Source organism: Vigna radiata, chromosome 8 (genome assembly GCF_000741045.1).
Source record: "Vigna radiata var. radiata cultivar VC1973A chromosome 8, Vradiata_ver6, whole genome shotgun sequence".
In the NCBI taxonomy this organism is placed as follows: domain Eukaryota; kingdom Viridiplantae; phylum Streptophyta; class Magnoliopsida; order Fabales; family Fabaceae; genus Vigna; species Vigna radiata.
The window spans coordinates 3,921,499-3,941,508 of NC_028358.1; the positions used below are offsets into that span (position 1 = coordinate 3,921,499).

Below are 20,010 nucleotides of genomic sequence, written 5' to 3' on the forward strand. Positions count from 1 at the left end.
GGCAAATAAAACAGAAAGTGCCTTGCCTGTTATAATCAGAAAAAAGTTGAAAAGACGGTCGTATAGTTTCAGACACGTATAAAGGTAGAGGTGAAGGAAAAGGAAGGGTTGAATCTAAGTCCCATACAAGTGGAGGGACATTTCCTTGTTTTATCTGTAATGCAATCACAACAAAAGTATGACAAGTGATCTCTATAATGAGAAATTTAGATATTAAAATAAACTGCTTTCACAACCTATCTAACTAGCCCCCACAACTAAATGAAAGGAAATACAAATCACGTAATACCTGAATGCAAATTACATGATAATCCCAAAGAATCACCCCATCAGCTCTTTTGCTAGCCTTTTGATTCCATAGTGGGATCTACAAAAGTTAAGACAAACACTTCAGAAATTGACTGAAAAAGGATTTTAATTTTGTATAAAGATACACACGGGTAGCTGGAAAACTCTTCAATTAGACATGTAGCGGAGTGGTAAGAAAAAACTTGCATAAAGACTTGAACATGCAATGCAATTAGTACTCTGTTTGCTTGTCAGCTTTACATAACTAGGAAGGAAGCAAAGTAGATGAGAGATAAATACTGGCAATATTAGCAAAAACTTGACATGTTTTTCCTTCGCATTCAACTTGCACAATGCAAGAGCCACATAATTATTCCCTATTCCACTATTACTCTGTCCGGTCACTACTTTGCAAGATTAAGCAAAGTATTAGTTATATCAGGATAGAAAAAAAAAACAATTGAAAAGAAAATAGACAAAAAAAAAATCAATAGAACTTCAAACAAAAGAAACTCAAAGGCAAAGACAGTCACTAAAGATTCACAATAACAATTCTTTTCCATGAAACACCTTGAACTAGAAAGTGAACATAAGAGGAAGAAATAGAACATGCCTGTTTCTTTTCATTGGAAATGAATACAACAAAAAGATCAGATCCCTCAGCTTTTGCTATTCCATCACTGCACAACTTCTTGCAAAGCAAGTATACATTCTCCTCACTACAAATAAATATCCAGAAAATAATCATGAAAATTCTACAGAATATTACCATATTTAATATTACAAAAATGAAAAAAAGATACACAGAAGAAAATCAAACAAACTAGTTAAGAGGATGAAACTAAATATATTGAAAAAAAACATGAATTGTCCCCAAATGTTGATGGACACCAACTCCAAAACTAAAACCCTACACATGATTAAAAAGAATGATATGGAAAAAATTGGTTTCTATAAATTCTAACAATAGACTAATTCATCCTATCAACAAAATGTACTGTAAAATCATGAGGCATACATGATGAGAACAAAAACAAAAAGCAATTGTGAGGTTTTCACCAGTAAAAAGGGGTGTGCTGGAAATGAAGAACATCCATAGTTGACGTTGCCATCGTTCTCTTCAACACTCACCGGTTACCAACAACCTTTGAGTAGGCTCAAACCTGATGGGATCCAAGATACAGTTTGCTGCCAACAAAACCCAAAACCCAAACCAGTACATACATTACATGCTTTTTTATAAATCTTTTACTAATACACTTACTGTTTTATTATTGATTCAATTAAATTTTAAAGGCATAGTAAATTTAAATATTTCCAATTCAACTTCTTAAAAGGCTTTATTCTATCTATTAAAAAATTTATTTTATAATCAAAATATTTTTTTATCTTCGTCCACGTATTTTTACTGGCAAGGAAATACTGTAATTGTTACTTTTGATTTGTTTTTCTTTTTTAACTCATTGATTAATTTGTTCCTCATTTATTTAATCTCGTGTAACTCATTAGGTATTTATTTACTTTTCCTCGTTTTTTATAAATGAGTTAACCCAAATTGTAAGATATTTGAGAAAGAAGACACAGAATTATGAACAAATTTAGAATAGGAAAACATAAATAATAATTCTACCACTTCCATCAAACAGTAGATAGTATACTTAAATAAAAATAAAAATCATTTTAAATACTTAATAAAATCACATAATAAATTTTATGTGACGTCTCAAATTTAGTCATTTATAAATGATAAAACAATTGATAAAACCAAAACAAATTATCTCCAACCATAAATATATAATATTAATACAATTATCTAAAAGAATAAATAATTATACTAATAAAATATATTTTAACGAAAACTATTAAATGATCATAAAGATTATTTTATAATATCATCATCTTTGATTCTAGATGTTTTAATATCTATCACTTATTTGTTCACACCAATAAGGTGATCATCCCAAAATAAACAAATTACATACAAAAAACAATCAAAAGAGACAACATAGTAAGTTAGTATTCAAAAGGAATTTCATAAAACAATATAAACATATATGCCATATTAATTCAACATGTATAACATACTATAATCATGAAAACATACATACAGTTGACGCTAAACTTAATTATTCGGATACATGTTTTGACATAGAGTTTCATTGTAGATGTGCACTTGTAGTAGTATTCATATTTTGCATAGACATAAATGTAGTTATCACCCTACTGCAAAGACCATGTACCATTCTTTCCCTCATTCAATTCATTCTCATATCATATGATAAACCAACCATTGTTTTAACATTGATGTAACTGCACACATTAACCTATCATAAGGAATACATGCAAATTTAGTTAAAATTATGATATTTTCGCTTAGTCACAATATCTGCTAGCTCAGCGAATAGGGACTGACATCATATTCACTCAGCCACTAGATCTGCTCGCTCAACGAATAGGGCTTAACAGCACACTCGCTCGACCACCAGATCTTCTCACTCAACGATAATGCCTGATTGCACACTTGCTCAGCCATTAGATTTGGTCGCTCAACGAGTAGTGCTTGACAACACAGTCGCCCAATGACCAAATAGTTGGCTTAGTGAGAATATCACTAAAACTTACAAACTTAAATTCTCTAAAAAGACACTCAGCAAGTATATTCTCGCCCAATAACTCTCGAGTCTAATTGACCTTGACTTTGTCTAATGAGTATATGCTCGCCCAACAATCTACATAATTATGCATAACAGAATTCTGCATATTTATGCAATTTCAACCCTAGAAAACCAATCTAACACCAATCACAAATGCCAAAGCAACCAACCATCAGATCATACATTGTTCAATGACTCAATTCACCTCAAATGCAATCTCAGCCATACTAACTCAACTCAACAGGTCACACTTCACCGGATAACTCATTTTCATAAATTCATTACCATTCAAGCATAAATTCAACAATTATAACTTGTTTATCAATTTAAATAAATGTAACTAACTTCCTTTACCTAATAGATGAACAAACGACTCTAATGGTCCTAAAACAGCTCCACGAGCACAAGAAACTCTATTTGCTTCTAAGAAGAATAAAAATATAATCATAATCAGGACACACCATTAGAACCACTGATTAGCAAAGATTCTTAAAGATGACTCATATCTCACATGCAACCACAACAAGTCGCATGCAAAGGAAAAACAAAACAGACCAAAGAGAGAAGGTAACTACTCTGTGTGAGAAAGTGATTGGTCCAAATTGAAGAGTTCGTATCTAGAATCAATCCAATGGTCTCAATTCTTCAATAACATGAATAGGATGAGAACTATTAGTGTGAAGTTAGAGTCATAATAAAAGTAGTTTATAGAGAGATTGTGTGTTTTAAAATAATGAAACTTATTCATGTTAAGTTATTTATATTAAAATATTTTAATATTAAAATAATCGAATCTCACTTATTTAAAACCATGATCTCTAATAAAATGTTATTTTATAGGTCTTTACACTTTAACTAAAAATCTTTTAAATTATGCATTACTTAAAACTTAATTATTTTTATATGTTTTTTTTAAGTATTTATCTAAATGCGATAAAGTGACGCATGAAATGAAAGAGAAAATATGTGAAAAATTGTTAGAAAGAAGGTAATTTGTTTCAAGTGAGGTAAGATTCAAAGAAAAAATGTTTAATTAAATATCCATATATGAATGTTCAAAAGTTTATATTTTTCAATAAAAATATGTTTTTTATTTTTTTATTAATTAGAATTTTGATATGTAAGTCTTGTAATTGATTAGTGAAGATTAATATTAATTTTCTTTTGATTGATTTGTACTAGCAGAAATATATTTGTGTATAAGTATTATTTTAATATTAAGTTCATTAAGATATATTCTTATAATGAATAATTATATTTGAAGTATTAAAACTCCTTCATGAATTGTCTTTAAAAGATGTTTAAGATGACAAAAGAAGAAAATTGTTTTTGACCTTGATTCTAAAGCGATATAAGACTATGGAATATATGTTATTGATTTGTATGTGAGAAACTAAAATTAGTCTACTCGTCTTTTTAGAATAATAAAAATCATATTTACTTCAAAAACTATATTTGAAGTATTAAAACTTCTTTATGAATTGTCTTTAAAAGATGTGTAAGATGATAAAAGAAGAAAATTGTTTTTGGCCTTAATTGGAAAACTATGTAAAACTATTGGATATATGCTATTGATTTGTACGTGAGAAACTAGAATTAGTCTACTCTCAGGAGAGTAAAAATCATATTTAAATCTTTTTTTCATTTATAGAAAATATTATAAAAAAAATAAGGGCGTATTATAGCACATTACGATTCTATAAATTTGACATAAAGTAATGGATCGAATATCAAATTGGTGGAGTTTAGCCTTAAATTTTGAATAGATAAGTACTCAAAGTGAGTTAAAATCTAATATTGATTAAAAATAATTAAGATGAACAATATAGAAACAGAAATATTCATAAACATAATCTCTTAAGATTTTAGGTTAAAACTTATATGAACAATGTCAAAATTCATTAAGATCGTCTCTCCTTGGTATTGGAGGAGTTTTTTTTCCTTTTGTTTATATTTTCTTTATTTATTAAAATATAATATTTTATTAATAAAAGTAAGAGAAAAGTTGGGTGCCTTAGAAAGGAAGTGCATGTTGGCAAAGAGATCTTCCAAAGCATGTGGTGTTGAAGTCTTCACTGACTTGTTCAAAGTCGTCGCTGATGGCATCATTCAATCCCTTCATCTCTTACCAGTCACACTGACTATTCTGGTTCGGTTTTTGTTCCATGTATTTCCCTCAGCACAATGCATTGAACTCCATTCTCATGTCTCTCAATCGCTTCCTTGTAACATTCTGATGATCAGGTCACAAACTGCAAAATAACAACACAAAGAAGACATGAAGAATAAAGAACCGTTTCAAACCTTCTTCTTCCTCTCCACCCTTTTGCTGCTTTTTATCTCCTCTGCAAAGGGAAAGTGCCCACCATCATTTCTTTGTGGGAACCTGGGCACCATGTACTTCCCTTACACTGACACCAAACACCCTCATTGTGGCTTGTTGGTGATGCATGGCTGCCATGACCGTGACCCAGATGCGATTAAAACGGTTAAGAACAAAGGAGAATGGTTTTTCATCACACGTGATCCAAACACAAACATCCTTGTCTTCAGAGATGATGAACTTCGTACCTTGTTGCTGACACGAAGATGTGGGGTGTTCGGCAAAAACTACACCAGTTTGGACACCCCTTCTCCTTTCCTTTCACTTCATTTTAAGACTGCTACTTTCTTCATATGCAACCGCACCCTCAACATCAATCCTCCTTCTTCAGCATTTTATAAATCTACAATATGTCCGGATGAGGACATCTTCTATGTCACATCTAATGTTGATGACTCCTTCAGTTACAATTCCGAAGAGCTTCATGGTTCTTATTTTGAACAGTGTTCAATGGTTAGACTTCCAATAAGAGATCCAGAGCTTGTACCTAACTCAAATGGAAGCCTCTTTGACTATGTATCAGCTGATATTCCTGTTAGAACGGAAGTGTCTAATGATTGTTCTTCTTGTCACCGTGTTAGAGGAGGCCAGTGTCAACTTGACAGCCAAGGGAAATTCTTATGCATACAAGGTACCTTGTTTATAGATGGAAATAATTTGTTGCAACTAGCTTCTAAGCTTGATGATTTACCTCTCGTAATTCTTATGTGGACTGAAGAAACCTGGTCTAAGTATATCTAAATGGTTAAGTTATGAAAGCGGTTCCAATATGAGTTCTCACTTAACTCTCACTTACAAAATCAACTAGTAAAATGATGTTATTTAAAGTTAGTGTAGGATCTTCATCAGTATTCAACATAAAGGAAACTCCCTTTCAAAATTTTGGGATGCCTCCCTTTATGTTATCTTTTAGATGAAAAATTATTGAAGTAATAGTTTGATCCGTCGTCTTCATAAAATACCTAGCAATAAAGAAAGGCCTACTTAATACTAAAGCAGTCAAACTTAGACTTTCTTGATACTAGGACAGATTCCTACAAGATTTCAGTCATAAGAAATGACTATTTAATTGATCTAAGTTACACTTTATTTCTAGTTATGGTTTTATTGTTGTTTTGTTTTTGTTTAAATCCTCCTGTTTTCATGTTCTGCAGAGAAAACTAGTAGAAAGATGAAGATAGTGGTAGCAGGTACAACTTTTTCAACCTCTGATTATATTTGCAGTGATTTAGTTAACTTCGAACACAAAAATAAAACTTTTGAAAATTATTTGTTAGCCTTATTATATCAAAGCAGGTTAAATATCTTCACTGGTTTATGGAGTTTTTCAATACAAGTTCATCTTATAAAGAACGATGAGTGATTGAATGCAGAAAAAAGATGTAGATGTATGGTGACATCTTATAACAAAAGTAAATAAATAAACAATCTCCTGCAGCCACGCTGATATGAAAATAAACAAAACATGATGAGGGTGTGTTATGTTTTTCTTATTATAACTTCTTAATGTAATAAACCTACANCTACATCAGCTGCTGGAGCAATGGGAATTTTGATGGTGTTGGCTTGCATCTTACGAAGATACTATTGCCACAAGAAGAATCCNACTTACATAATGATTGAAAACTTTCTGAAGCAACATGGACACCTTTCAGCCAAAAGGTACAGTTACTTGGAGGTAAAGAAAATGACCAACTCCTTCAGAAACAAATTAGGCCAAGGAGGGTTTGGTAGTGTATACAAAGGGAGGTTACAAAATGGAAGTCTTGTGGCAGTTAAGGTTTTAAGTAAGTCAAAGGGTGATGGAGAAGAATTCATCAATGAAGTTGCTAGTATTAGCATGACTTCTCATGTTAACATTGTCAGTTTACTGGGGTTTTGCTTGGAAGGCTCCAAAAGATTTCTCATATACGAGTACATGCCCAATGGGTCCCTTGAAAAGTTCATATATGAAGAGAAAGATCCTTTAAAGCTTAAACTAACTTTGAATTGCAGTACAATGTACAATATTGCCATTGGTGTTGCTCGAGGACTGGAGTACTTGCACAAGGGTTGTAACACCAAAATCTTGCATTTTGACATAAAACCTCACAATATACTACTAGATGAGTTTTTTTGCCCCAAAATATCAGATTTTGGACTTGCTAAAATATGTCCTAGAGAAAAAAGTATTGTATCAATGATGGTTGCCAGAGGAACCATAGGATATATCGCTCCTGAATTGTTCTGCAGAAATTTTGGTGGAGTGTCACATAAATCAGATGTATACAGTTATGGAATGATGGTTTTGGAAATGCTTGGTGCTAGGGAGAATAATAATCGCAGAGTTGATTTTTCAAGTGAAAATTACTTTCCACATTGGATTTACAACCATCTTGAATCAGAACAAGATCTTCAATTTCGATGCACCAAAAATCAAAATGATGAAGAAATGGTGAGAAAAATGACTATTGTAAGTTTGTGGTGCATACAGACCGACCCTTCAAATCGACCTGCAATGACTAAAGTGGTGGAAATGATGGAAGGAAGCATTAGCTCTGTGCAAATTCCTCCCAAATCTTTCCTTTATTCATCTTCAGTTCCCCAATACCAATCAAGTGATTCTTCATAGTTATTGATCTACAGACCCAGCAAGATGCAATCAGTTTCAACAAATTACAGCTGCAGCTTGCAGCTACTATGAGTTTTCTGGTAGGATTTTGACAATATTTTTCGAGAACCTTTTTTATTTTACTTTTAAAAAAATATTTAAAACAAACCATCATAAACGGTTAGGTATACGTTGTCAAAAAGTTGTTAAAAAAAATGTTCTTAAAAGGGACAATGATATTTTAACAATTCTTTTTTAACAACTTTTTGACAACAGGACACGTGTCACAATTCTATTGGTCTGTTTGAATTTATTCTAAAAAAATATTTGAAACGGACCAATCACAAACTGCCACGTATGTGTTGTAAAAATATTGTCAAAAAAAGTTGTTAAAGAGACTTTTTCCTTTGGATAATGATATTTAGATAACATTTTTTTACAGAACATTGATTACGTGTCAATTTGTGATTGGTTAAAAATTACTCCACAACAATGTTTATGATTATTATTATTGATTGTGGGGTAATTTTTGACCAATCACAGATTGACATGTAATCAATGTTCAAATGTTGTAAAAAAAAATTGTCTAAATATCATTATCCTTTTCGTTTTAATTTTTGCTTTAGCAACTATTGATGCAGAGGTTATCATATGACTCCGTTAAGTGCTCATAACACTAATATATAATTGACTGAGTTGCTAAACTAGTGTATTTTTGGAGACTGGATACTAAATAAAATTTTTGTGAAATATATTCCAAGCACAAGTTTTATCTATCTTTATGTGTATTTTATCTATCTTATTACGTTCACTCTATTGATACTAAATAAATGTAGTTTTCTAAAAATGTTTATTTTTTCTAAAACAACTATATTATAAGAAACCATTTTTTCTCTCCAAAGCCTTCTATATAATTCTGTAAAAACTTTTCATATTTTATTTTTATTTTTTGAATTATTTGAAAATAAGTGTACAAACACCAAAAGGAAAATACTATTTTTTATTTTAAATCTTTATATTTTTATATTCTTAGTTTTAGAAATTATAGCATGTGTGAAAAAGTAAAAATGTGAGGTTACTAACACACGTTGTGCTGTGAGATGTGTGCAGTGAAAGTAAGAGTGCAGCCGAGTAATAAAGCCCAATTCAAAAATAAAGACAGAGGACTACGGGTTAACAAAGGATGGGGTGCCTGGAGTAAAATAAAAATAGGCCCAACATAATAAATAAGTAGAGGAGTAAAGAGAATAAAACTAGGGGTGCAGGAAGCTAAAACCAGCCCAGGTCCATCCACATCTTCTTCTTCCCAATCTCAACGTCAGTTCAATCTTCCTTCTCCATAGAGCTGATTTTCCATCTTAAAATCTGGATGTTTACGCATATGAGAAGACCCTATCATAACCACACTCATTAAGGTAACAATGACTTTAAATAATCACTCATACTCGTTTAGAAATTGCTTGACAGAAATACAGAAAGCACTCGCGAATCCATCTGCTCCAAAACTATTTACTTGGATGTAAACACAATGTAAAACACAAATTAATGGTTGCTCATAAAATGTAACATCGTGTAAAAATAATTATATATATATATATATATATATATATATATATATATATATATTATTTCTTTTTCTTTTATTTTAAGTTGAAAGCTTATGTACCTATCTCCTTGTGAAATACTCTAATTAAGATGTAATCTAACTATTATTGTGGATATTAAAAATGAAAAATGTTACTAGTTAGTCATTGATCCAAAAGTTGAGTTTGATGAAAAAAAAAAACTATAAAAATTATAACAACTTAACAAAGAATAATAACATAATAAAAATTCAATTCCACTTTTTGAGAAAATATATGAGGAAAACAAAAAAAAAGGATCAAATATAGAATTCGAAACACAAGAGACATCAATGATTTTTAATGTAAAAACCTTCTCAAAAAGCACGAGTCGTCAAGACAAAAAAAATTACTATGATCAATAATTGGGTATAAAAGAGTCTTCAATAAAAACACCAAATAGTGTTTTCAAACAGTCAAACTACTCCAATAAAATACCAAATGGTGTTTTCAAACAGTCAAACTAATTAAGCACAAATTCTTACAAATGAGAATAAAGAAGATGAAAATTTTTCAAGACAAAGTTGCTCATGCGAAGTTGTTTTCTCCCAAATTAGACATTCAATTGAAGATCTGAACGGTCAGAATGAAGAATCATGTTTGGAACCCACTGTCCAAATATCAGTCCGATCCAAAAGTCGGTACAAACTTTGTGTTATATGAGAAAGACTTTTTATCTCTCTTGGCTTTTCTATCTCTTCAAATTACTCTTATTTGCCCTTCTAATCCGATATCTCTCCACTAAAATAAAATGAAACATAATGGTTTCATTGTTTGGCTCTATTCTTCACACAGGATGGGAGTCCAATAACCTAATAAATCTCCCCCTCACGACTATGTGGGTATATCCGCCAAATCGTCGATCTCACAACAAGCTTCAAACTTTCCTCTCAGTAATGCCTTGGTCATCATATCAGCATCATTATCATTTGTATCAACCTTAGCTAACTCCAACAACTTAGCATCAAAAACATCACATATCTAATGATACCTCACATGAATATGTTTGCATTTAGAATGAAAAGTTGGATTCTTACCAAGATGGATAACACTTTGACTAACACAATACAACAAGAATTTCTTCACCCATAACAACTCCTTACACACTTTATGATACGGTGCTCCAGCATGGTTGAATGCAGCGGAATCGTGAATTGGACCGTGAGCGGTGACGACGTTTGCGCACAGAAATCAAATGGCAGCGAAAGACTTGGATGCAGAGGATGATAACGCTTGTGGTTTGGCAGCAGAAGAATGAATTCAGTGGATGCAAAGGTGGAAGAAGAGATCTAAGTGAAGATGGGAACTAGCTTAAACGACCTTCACTGGAAGGAAGCTAGGTGGAGAGGGAAAGCTCAATCAGAGGTGACTTTTGGCAGAGTTTTAGGTGCTAGAAAATGCTTCAGCAGAAGTAAAACTCATTAATCATCAAAAGTCCCTTTTACAAGTGATCTAAGGTGCATTTATAGGATATCCACATACCTTTGTACGGTGCAGATGAAATCCGAATAAGGTGGATCACAACCCACATGGCAAAGCAAAGAAGAAAGGCTGAAATCTAGAAGTTGCACGAAATACATGTGCTTAAAATACAATCTGCCAAGTTGACGCTCAACGGCAGGGGGAGCGCTTAGCTACCCATGAGTTATTTCTCCTTTTCTTGATTTCTTCTATGCTTCCTATTGTGTTGGTTTGATTCGTGACGACTTCCTGGATGCTCCTAAAGTGGCCTTTTGTTATTCTGCGGTTTATTGACTAGTTGAGGGGCTTGGGCCCCGTCTATCATCCCTTCCCCCTGGAAAAGGAATTGTCCTCAAATCTGATGATTCGTCTGAGGACTTCTTTTTGGTAGCTACACACGAGTTCCTCTTGGGTCATACATTAATTTGTAATAAGCATCAAACATGTCTCTAATGAGTTTTATTTGACCCAATAGTATATATAGAGGAATATGTTTAGAAGCAAGTTTCTTAGTTTTGATAATTTTACTACAAAAAAGAAACCTTGTTTCTTTCGAAGTTTTATTTTTGTCTTGAGTTAGTGGTATCAATAAAGGTAACCATAACTCAAGTTGTCAATTACCATGTGGTGACAGTTGTAAATTTTGAAAATATGGTATGACAATTTCTTTGAAAGACGAATTAAAATTTGAAAACTCAAAGATAAATGGAGAAAAGTTAAAGGATGGAAAACCTCTCCTTAAGAGTCTGGATTCTATTAGGATCGTTGGAGGAGGTTCTATTAAGGTAAATGCAATGAATTTTGTCTCAGTAGTAGACAACGCTACACACTTTTGCAACTTTGATTGTCAAGCCGAGACTCCCCTACAATCTGAACAAAATAGTCTGAAGTGGACTTTCTGGAATCAATGTCTCCAGCCATATCTGAATCGAAGTAACCCACCAAAGTAGGCTTATCACCTTCAAAACAAGTCCTCAAATCACTAGTACCACGAAGATACCGCAAAATTCATTTCACAACATTCTAATGCTCTCTACCTGGATTTGTTAGCAATCTACTGACTGTACCAACAACATGTGAAATATCAGGCCTTGTACATAGCATTGCATACATCAAACTACCCATTGTAGAAGCATAAGGAACTTTGCTCATATTTATCTTCTCAACTTCATTTGAAGGACTTTGTTTAACACTAAGTTCAAAATGAGCAACAAGAGGAGTATTTACATCTTTACCATTTTCCACTTGAAATCTTTGCAACACCTTCTGAATGTAGTGCTCCTATGATAGCTATCACGAGTGATACTTATATCAAGAATCTTTTTAACAGCTCTCACGTCTTTCATGGCAAATAACTCGCCTAGTTACTTCTTCAACCTGTCAATTTTGGATACATCTTTCCCAATAATAAGCATGTCATCAATATACAACAACAAGATAATAAAATCATTCTTAAAGAATTTCCTGACAAAACCACAATGGTTAGAAGTAGTCTTCCTGTAGCATTGCTTACACATAACAGACTCAAACTTCTCATACCATTGTCTTAGAGTCTGATTCAAACCATATGGGCTTTTTCATAGCCTACACACATAGTCTTCATTGTCTTCAACAAGAAAACCATCAAGTTGCTTCACATAAATATCTTCCTCCAAATCACCATGAAGGAAAGTTCTCTTCACATTCATATGCTCAACCTCCAAGTCCAGAATAGCAGCTAAACTTCGCAAAGTTATGTTGAATGCCATCCTCACCACAGGTGAGAAAATCTCATTAAAGTCAACACCCTTTATTTGTCTGAAGCCTTTCACCACTAATATGGTTTTGTATCTAGGAGATGTAGAAGTTATATGTTACTTCACCCTGAAAATCCACATGTTCTCTAAGGCAACTTCACAAGTCATAAGTGTGATTATCATGCAGAGATTTCATCTCATCCTATATTTTTTTTTCAACCATTTTTGCTTTTCTTCACTCTCAATGGCCTTCCCATAACATTTTGGTTCTCCCTCATCAGTCAACATCACATACTTATTGGCAAAGTACTTCTTAGAATGTTGTTTTGGCTTGTTAGATCTTCTGGGTTGAACTTGAGGTAGCTCAAGTACATCACCAAGACTCTCATATCGTGATACATCATGTTCCTCTTCATCAACATTATCAATAGGAACATCCAAGTCATCTCCAACTTATTGAATATCAGTTTCAACATGTTGCTCATCATCATGAACATCAATATCCAAATCATTAACAAACAATTGAATTGGATCAATATCACCCACATTACCATCTTCCTTAGGTGTAGACTTCAACACCTTGTCAATGTCTTTAATGGTTTGATCTTTCATGAATTGTACATCACGACTTCTAACAACTTTCTTTACAACAAGGTCATACAACCCGTAGTCAAATTCACCATAACCAAAACCAATGAAGATGCATTGCCTTGTCTTCACATCCAACTTGGATCTTTCATCCTTTGGAACATGAACAAATTCTTTACAACTGAAGACATGTAATGATCATAGGTAACATTATTGTCAAACTAAATTTTTTCTAACACCTCAGAGTTCGAAGCAAATTGCAGGACTTAGATTAATAACATGCATTGTTGTAAGAAATGTCTCACTCTGGAAATACTCAGGCAATTTTGCTTCAGAAAGCATACATCTAACTCTTTTAATTATGTTATGTTCCTCCTCTCTGCTAAACCATTTAACTGAGGAGTTTTAGGAGGAGTCTTCTCGTGTGCAATACCATACTGCGTACAACAAGCATTAAATGGTCCACAATATTCACCACCATTGTTAGTACGAATGCTCTTAAGCTTATTGCTTGATTGCCTCTCAACCAAAGCATGGAATTCTTTAAATTTTTCCAACAATATCCTTTCTTTGTAGTGCATAGACTCAAAGCTTCTTGGAAAAATCATCAACAAAAGTAACAAAGTAAAGTGCACCACTAAAAGACTTTGCCTTCAATAGGCCACAAACATCAGAATGCACAAATTCAAGAAACTCTGACTTCTTTGAGGGAGGATTCTTCTTAAAGGATACTTTGGTTTGTTTACCAACTATGCAATGAGAACATTTCTCCAACTCTGCACTTTTCAATCCTGAGAGAACATCCTTTTTAACTAAGATGTTAAGTCCCCTTTTCACTAATATGACCAAGTCTTTGGTGCCACAAAGATAACTCCATATATACACAACATTCACACTGTCTTTAACAACCAAAGCTTTTGTCTAGTAAAGCTTAGAGTTTTTCTCCCTTTTAGCCATAATCAAGTTACCTTTGGTGATTTTCCACTTTCTTGAACCAAAGTGGTTATCATATCTACCATCATCAAGTACTTACACATAAATCAAGTTAAAGCGAACATTTGGAGTATGTTTAACTCCCATAAGCAAGAATTGCATCCCCATGTTTTGCAAGTGAGCATCACCAACACCAATAACCTTAGAAACCCCATAATTACCCATCTTCAATACTCCAAAATCACCAAATGTATAAGATGTGAAGAACTTCTTCCTAGATGTAACATGCAGTGTAGAACCACTGTCAATTATCCACATCCTCTCATCAGATACAAGATTAATTAATAGTGTCATAATCACGAAGACAAACAATGTCACCACATGTAGTAGTAGTAACACGATCACCATTATCATGATCTCTTTCTCTTTGCTTACCCTTTTTGTCATTGTTCTCTTTCTTTCACAAAAAAAACAATTCTTCTTTATATGTCTTGATTTGTAACAATAATGACACTCACATTCTTGTACTGAGACCTGGACTTGCACCTACTTTTATCTTTACCATTATTCTATTATTTTTTTTTTGGCTTCTCCCCATATTCTCTATAACAAGCATTTTTGAATGATATGAAGTACCATGTGTCTTCCTTCTCATCTCCTCATTAGGTGCACCACTCTTTGCCATTTGCAAAGAAATATCATCATTAAGGGTAACACTTATCATAGAAACTTGAAATGTCTCCCATGAATCCGGTAAAGAGTTTAATAGGAATAGTCCCAATAAATCATCATAAAATTTTATACCCAATCCTGCTAATTGATCATAATGTCCTTGAAATTCACTCAAGCGATTTGAAATAGGAGTTCCTTCCTTGTACTTCAACTCCATAAAATTTCTTAGCAAGTACAATTTATTAGTCCTTGACTTAGAAGCATACAAGGACTCAATCTTATTCCATAGGCTTCTCACATGTGTCTCATTAGCAACAAAATTATAAACATTATCATCAACAAACTGTCTGATAAATCAACATACATGTTGATGTTCAAAATCTCATTCTTCATCTAACTTGGATTCTGGCTTATTTTAAGCAAAAACAAGAAGATGCAAATTTTTTCACTAATAGCAAGTCCTTCATCTTGCCTTTCCATAGGTGATAATTTTCTCCATTCAAAGAAATCATTTTAGTATGTGCCTCCATCATTCATGCAAGATGAACAATCCTTTAACCAAAGAGCTCTGATGCCACTTTGACGGGAAAAATGGCCAAAAAATTATAACAACTTAACAAAGAATAATAGTACAGTAGAAATTCAATATCCCTTCTTGCGAGAATCTACAAGGAGCACCGAAAACAAAATAAAGCAAAAACAGAATTCAAAGCACAAAGAGATGCCAATGATTTTTAACGTGGAAAACCCCTCAAAGCAAGGATAAGAACCACGAGTCCTCCAGACCAAAGAAAAATCTACTATGATCAATAATAATGTACAAAAAAAGTCTCTAATAAAAACACCAAATTGTGTTTTCAAACAATCAAACCAACTAACACAAATGCTTACAAATGAGAACAAAGCAGATGAAAATTCTCCAAGACAAAGTTGTTGATGTGAAACTATTTTCTCCTAAACTAAACCTCTGATTGATGATTCAAACAATCAGAATAAAGAATCATAAGTATGAAATTCACTGTCCAAAAATCATCCAAATCTAACGGTGAACAACTTCACAACAACAAAAACACCAATATAAACTTTGTGTTATGCGGGAAAGACTTTCTCTCTTCCTTTTTTTCTCTTAACTTTTCTGTGTTTTCAAATTACTCTTATGTGTGCTACTAATATGACTCATCGTAAAATGAGATGTAATGATTTACATTATATAAGCCTACTATCTATGTAAAACAAGAACCTAATAACCTAAGAGTTTTATATTAAAGATACATTTATATTTTTACCTCTCAATCTTATTATTTAAGATCCAAAAACCCGTTGCTCAATATTCAGTTATTCTTTATATTATTTTAGTAATCTTTTTTATTAACATGAACATTGAATAATTTTTTAACACAAACCTCTTTTTAGTCAATTCTCAAAATATTCACTAAATTGAAAAAAAAAACTAACTTCTTCACATTAAAAAAAAGAGTAAAACAATACTCTATCTTATAATAATACAAATGTTATATGCAATAATAAGTCCAAATTAAAAAATATAAAATTGTGAGTTGTTGAAATTTTAAAAAAAATTATTAGTTAAACTATATATAATTTACTAATGATAATATAACACATAAAAGTTACCAATTGTATTTTCAATATATAAAAAATGAGTTGCTTACTATACTTTTCTTAATTTTAAACTTTCGGTGCCTTGGACCATTTATGCTACTCTTTCAATGTGATGATCCATTGAACACATTTGACAGGATGTGGTTTGGTTCAGTGCTATTAAAGATTGTTCAGAATTTAATACATTGACCATATAATTAAGCAGTCTTTAGTCAATCAAATACGCCTTAATTGACATATAAATTTGATTTATCTTGAAAAAAATAGGCACAGTCTCTTTGCAACCCTAATTCATTTTTAATTTTTCGTGGTGCCCACTCCTACCTTTTTTTCTTCATTGTTATTTTCATCGACCTCTTTTCTTGAATAAAAAAATTATGGTCAAAGTCCTAAATACAACTAATCTTATATTTAGAGACACACCTCATAGTTTCTTTCGAAACTTACGTGTCTTGTTTATCAACCAAATGTTGAAGCTGTCGTTTTCTATCACTAGTTGGTTAACATCTATACAAATAGGAGTCAAAAGCTTCTTTGGCAATACATAGCACATTATATATTTATTACATATATTATAAGAACAATAATTTGTAATATGTTTTCTAATATTTTTATAAAAAGAAAATAATATATATATATATATATATATATATATATATATATATTCGGTCAAAGTAACATAATTAAGAGATAATAATACTTTAACAATATTTTTTATAATATTTTAACATCATTTATGTGTCATTCTGTGATTGGTCTAAAATTACTCTACAATCAATAATAATAATCATAAACACCACCATGGATCAATCACAAAATAACACATAAATAATGTTAAAATGTGTCAAAAAAATATTATCAAAGTATCATTATACTTAAGATAAAGCACAAGACGCTACCATAAAGTTCTTGTAACTAGATATCTCAATCCTTGTAAATTAATTTCTATAAAATGTTTTGTTAACATCTGAGAAAGTATTTTTTTAATACAAACTTTGAGTTTACAATTCGTTTCTAAATATGATCACTCGTAAAATCATATTTTATTTAAATATATTTGACATTTAAATGAAATGTGTGGCTTTTAAAAAGATTGATGACAACATTATTATTATAAAAAAATATTATATTTTGATCATAAATATTATAATCTTTTAATTAATTCTTAAACCATAGAAGTTAAGAACAATATTCCAATTGATACGTCTCTTGATTTTTGTTAAAATGACTATTATTCCTTTGTTATTGTTTATCCATAAAATGAGTTTTTCTCGCACAAAGTGGATAAAAAATTGTCAATGTCACTTAAAAAAAATCTTAATATACTTTGAGAAATATATAAATCACAATCAACTAAAAAACTACTAATATTAATATTTTAAATTATTAATAATAATTTAATATTTGAATGATTTTTTATGTTTGATGATAATTAAAATATTTATCTATGAATAAAAATAAAATTTAATAAATTTGAATTACTTTATCTAAATAAAATATTAAAAATACTTATTTAATATGTAAATATATTAAAAACGGTAAAATCTCTTATTTAATCACAAGGTCAGAATTAACCTGATACAATTTTTATATTACAAAAATAAACAAGATAGAATATCTATTTAGAGAAAAGAATAAGAAAGTATATTAAAGGATTTGAACATAATATAAGCATATTAAAGCCATTTAATTTTATTAATGTCCGAACAATAAAACGCTCTTATGACAAAGCTAACAAAGTGATACATGCCTAAGTTGGAAAAACCTGAAAAAGCGAATGAGATTAAATTAAAAAATTATAGTTTAAATTAAATTAAATGTTTTTTAGTCAAGTTTAGTTAATCTAATATAAGGTTTTAATAAATTTAAGTTGATTCATTTCATATCATTATACGTATAACGGTTTATTTAAAATAATTAATTGGTCTCTTACTCTAATTTTTTTTTTAATAAGATATTATTGTGAAAATGATAAGACTAATTAGTTGTTATTTATAGAAAATCTGTGTTCACTTCGAGGTGATTTCCTATTCACGGCTAGCGAGCGATTGATTAAAAAAAACGTGTTTATTTTCGCTGAATTGCGAGCGATGATTTGAAGGTGATTGCGAGATATGTATACTGTTCATTTACTCGCAGATGTGCGAAGATTTGGAAGGATGAATGAAGCTTTGTCTAAAATACCTTTCTTTATTTTAAATAATTCGCAGCACCTTCATTCTGAAGAAGGAGTTGATGGCATGAAGAAGAATGTGTGAAGTGGAATCTATGTGTTTGAAGGTGAAGAAGACGATGAACGGTGGTTCTTCACGAAATTTGGCAACCGCGTATTCGGTTACATAGCTGGAGTACGCGGTTCCAGATCTTCGAATGATTCACGCAGGAGCTGTATCCGGTTACAGCCTAGGAGTATTCGGTTACCCATGTGGGTACTTGCAAATGTAATATAATGAAGAATTAATTAAATTTTAATTTTCTATTTTTAATTACAATTTTATTAATTATTTTTCAAATATCTTTAATACCTAGAGCCATTTTGGTAATCTTCATTTTTTAACAATTAAACAATTTTTTTTAACTGTCACATAAATCAAATCCTACACTAATTCTCACAAACTTCACTCCCAAATCTACTCTCAATTACCTTCAAATCCACTCAAATAAACACAAAAAAAATCACCCTCAAATCCCCTCAAATCCACTCAATCACTCTTCCTCAATCGCTCTCCCTCAATTACCCCCAAGTAAACACACCCTAAGGGATGTGTGGCGTCTCACAATTGTCAAATCCTTGCATCATTTGATGACAAAGAGCATACAATGTTTCGTCTCCTGTGTCACCGTTTGCATCAAGATACACAAGACATTGACACGGTCCATAAGGCAATTCACATACTTATTGAGTAGTGTAGAAATGAGTGCGTGAGCAAAAACGATGAAAATGATAAGACTATCTAGTCCCTGTTTATAGAAAACCTAAGGGACATGTGGCATCCTCGCGATCGTCAAATCTTACACCATTCGGTGACAAAGCACACACAACATTTTGCATTTTGTGTTGATATCACGGCATGAGACATTGACACGATTCACGAGGCAACTCACATGACCATCTCCAATAGTAATATTTTCAAGGGCAAGCTTATCAGATGTAACAAGACTCACAATCATATTTTCAAATGTAGACAGAGCATATATAGATCTTTTCACTTGTGGTCTTCACTCAAGCTTAAGGCTTAAAGTGCCTATATACTCTATTACTAAATGGAAAGTGTTGATCGAAATAACATAATCCGATCATCTAAATATAAATAAGGATCACGATTAGAATCAACTAACTATTTAATTAATATAAATAAGTCAGTAATAAAAGTTTAAATAAAATTTAGTTGTAATTAAATTGACTTTAATAAAAAAAAAATCTATGAAAAAAACTATAAATAGTGTTAAAACGAATGATTTA

At 31.6% G+C, this 20,010-nt stretch overlaps 2 protein-coding genes across 2 annotated transcripts in view; one reads left to right on the top strand and one right to left on the bottom strand.

The window, feature by feature from the left end:
* The window catches only part of LOC106771315 (protein N-terminal glutamine amidohydrolase), an 11,258-nt gene extending 9,746 nt beyond the window's left edge, over positions 1 to 1,512 (bottom strand). The window contains exons 1-4 of the mRNA XM_014657273.2: positions 1,348 to 1,512; positions 902 to 1,007; positions 290 to 367; positions 27 to 154 (exon numbers count right to left, since the gene is read on the bottom strand). Coding sequence (XP_014512759.2) covers positions 27 to 154; positions 290 to 367; positions 902 to 1,007; positions 1,348 to 1,400 — 365 coding nt within the window. The 5' untranslated portion in view covers positions 1,401 to 1,512. The remainder of the gene's footprint in view (positions 1 to 26; positions 155 to 289; positions 368 to 901; positions 1,008 to 1,347) is intronic.
* A 3,515-nt stretch (positions 1,513 to 5,027) lies between these two features.
* Positions 5,028 to 7,958, top strand: LOC106771567 (LEAF RUST 10 DISEASE-RESISTANCE LOCUS RECEPTOR-LIKE PROTEIN KINASE-like 2.1). The gene is made up of 3 exons (XM_014657559.2): positions 5,028 to 5,956; positions 6,480 to 6,515; positions 6,849 to 7,958. Exons 1-3 carry the CDS (start codon positions 5,221 to 5,223, stop codon positions 7,934 to 7,936), a joined length of 1,860 nt encoding a protein of 619 aa, XP_014513045.1. The 5' UTR covers positions 5,028 to 5,220; the 3' UTR covers positions 7,937 to 7,958.
* Positions 7,959 to 20,010: the final 12,052 nt, after the last annotated feature.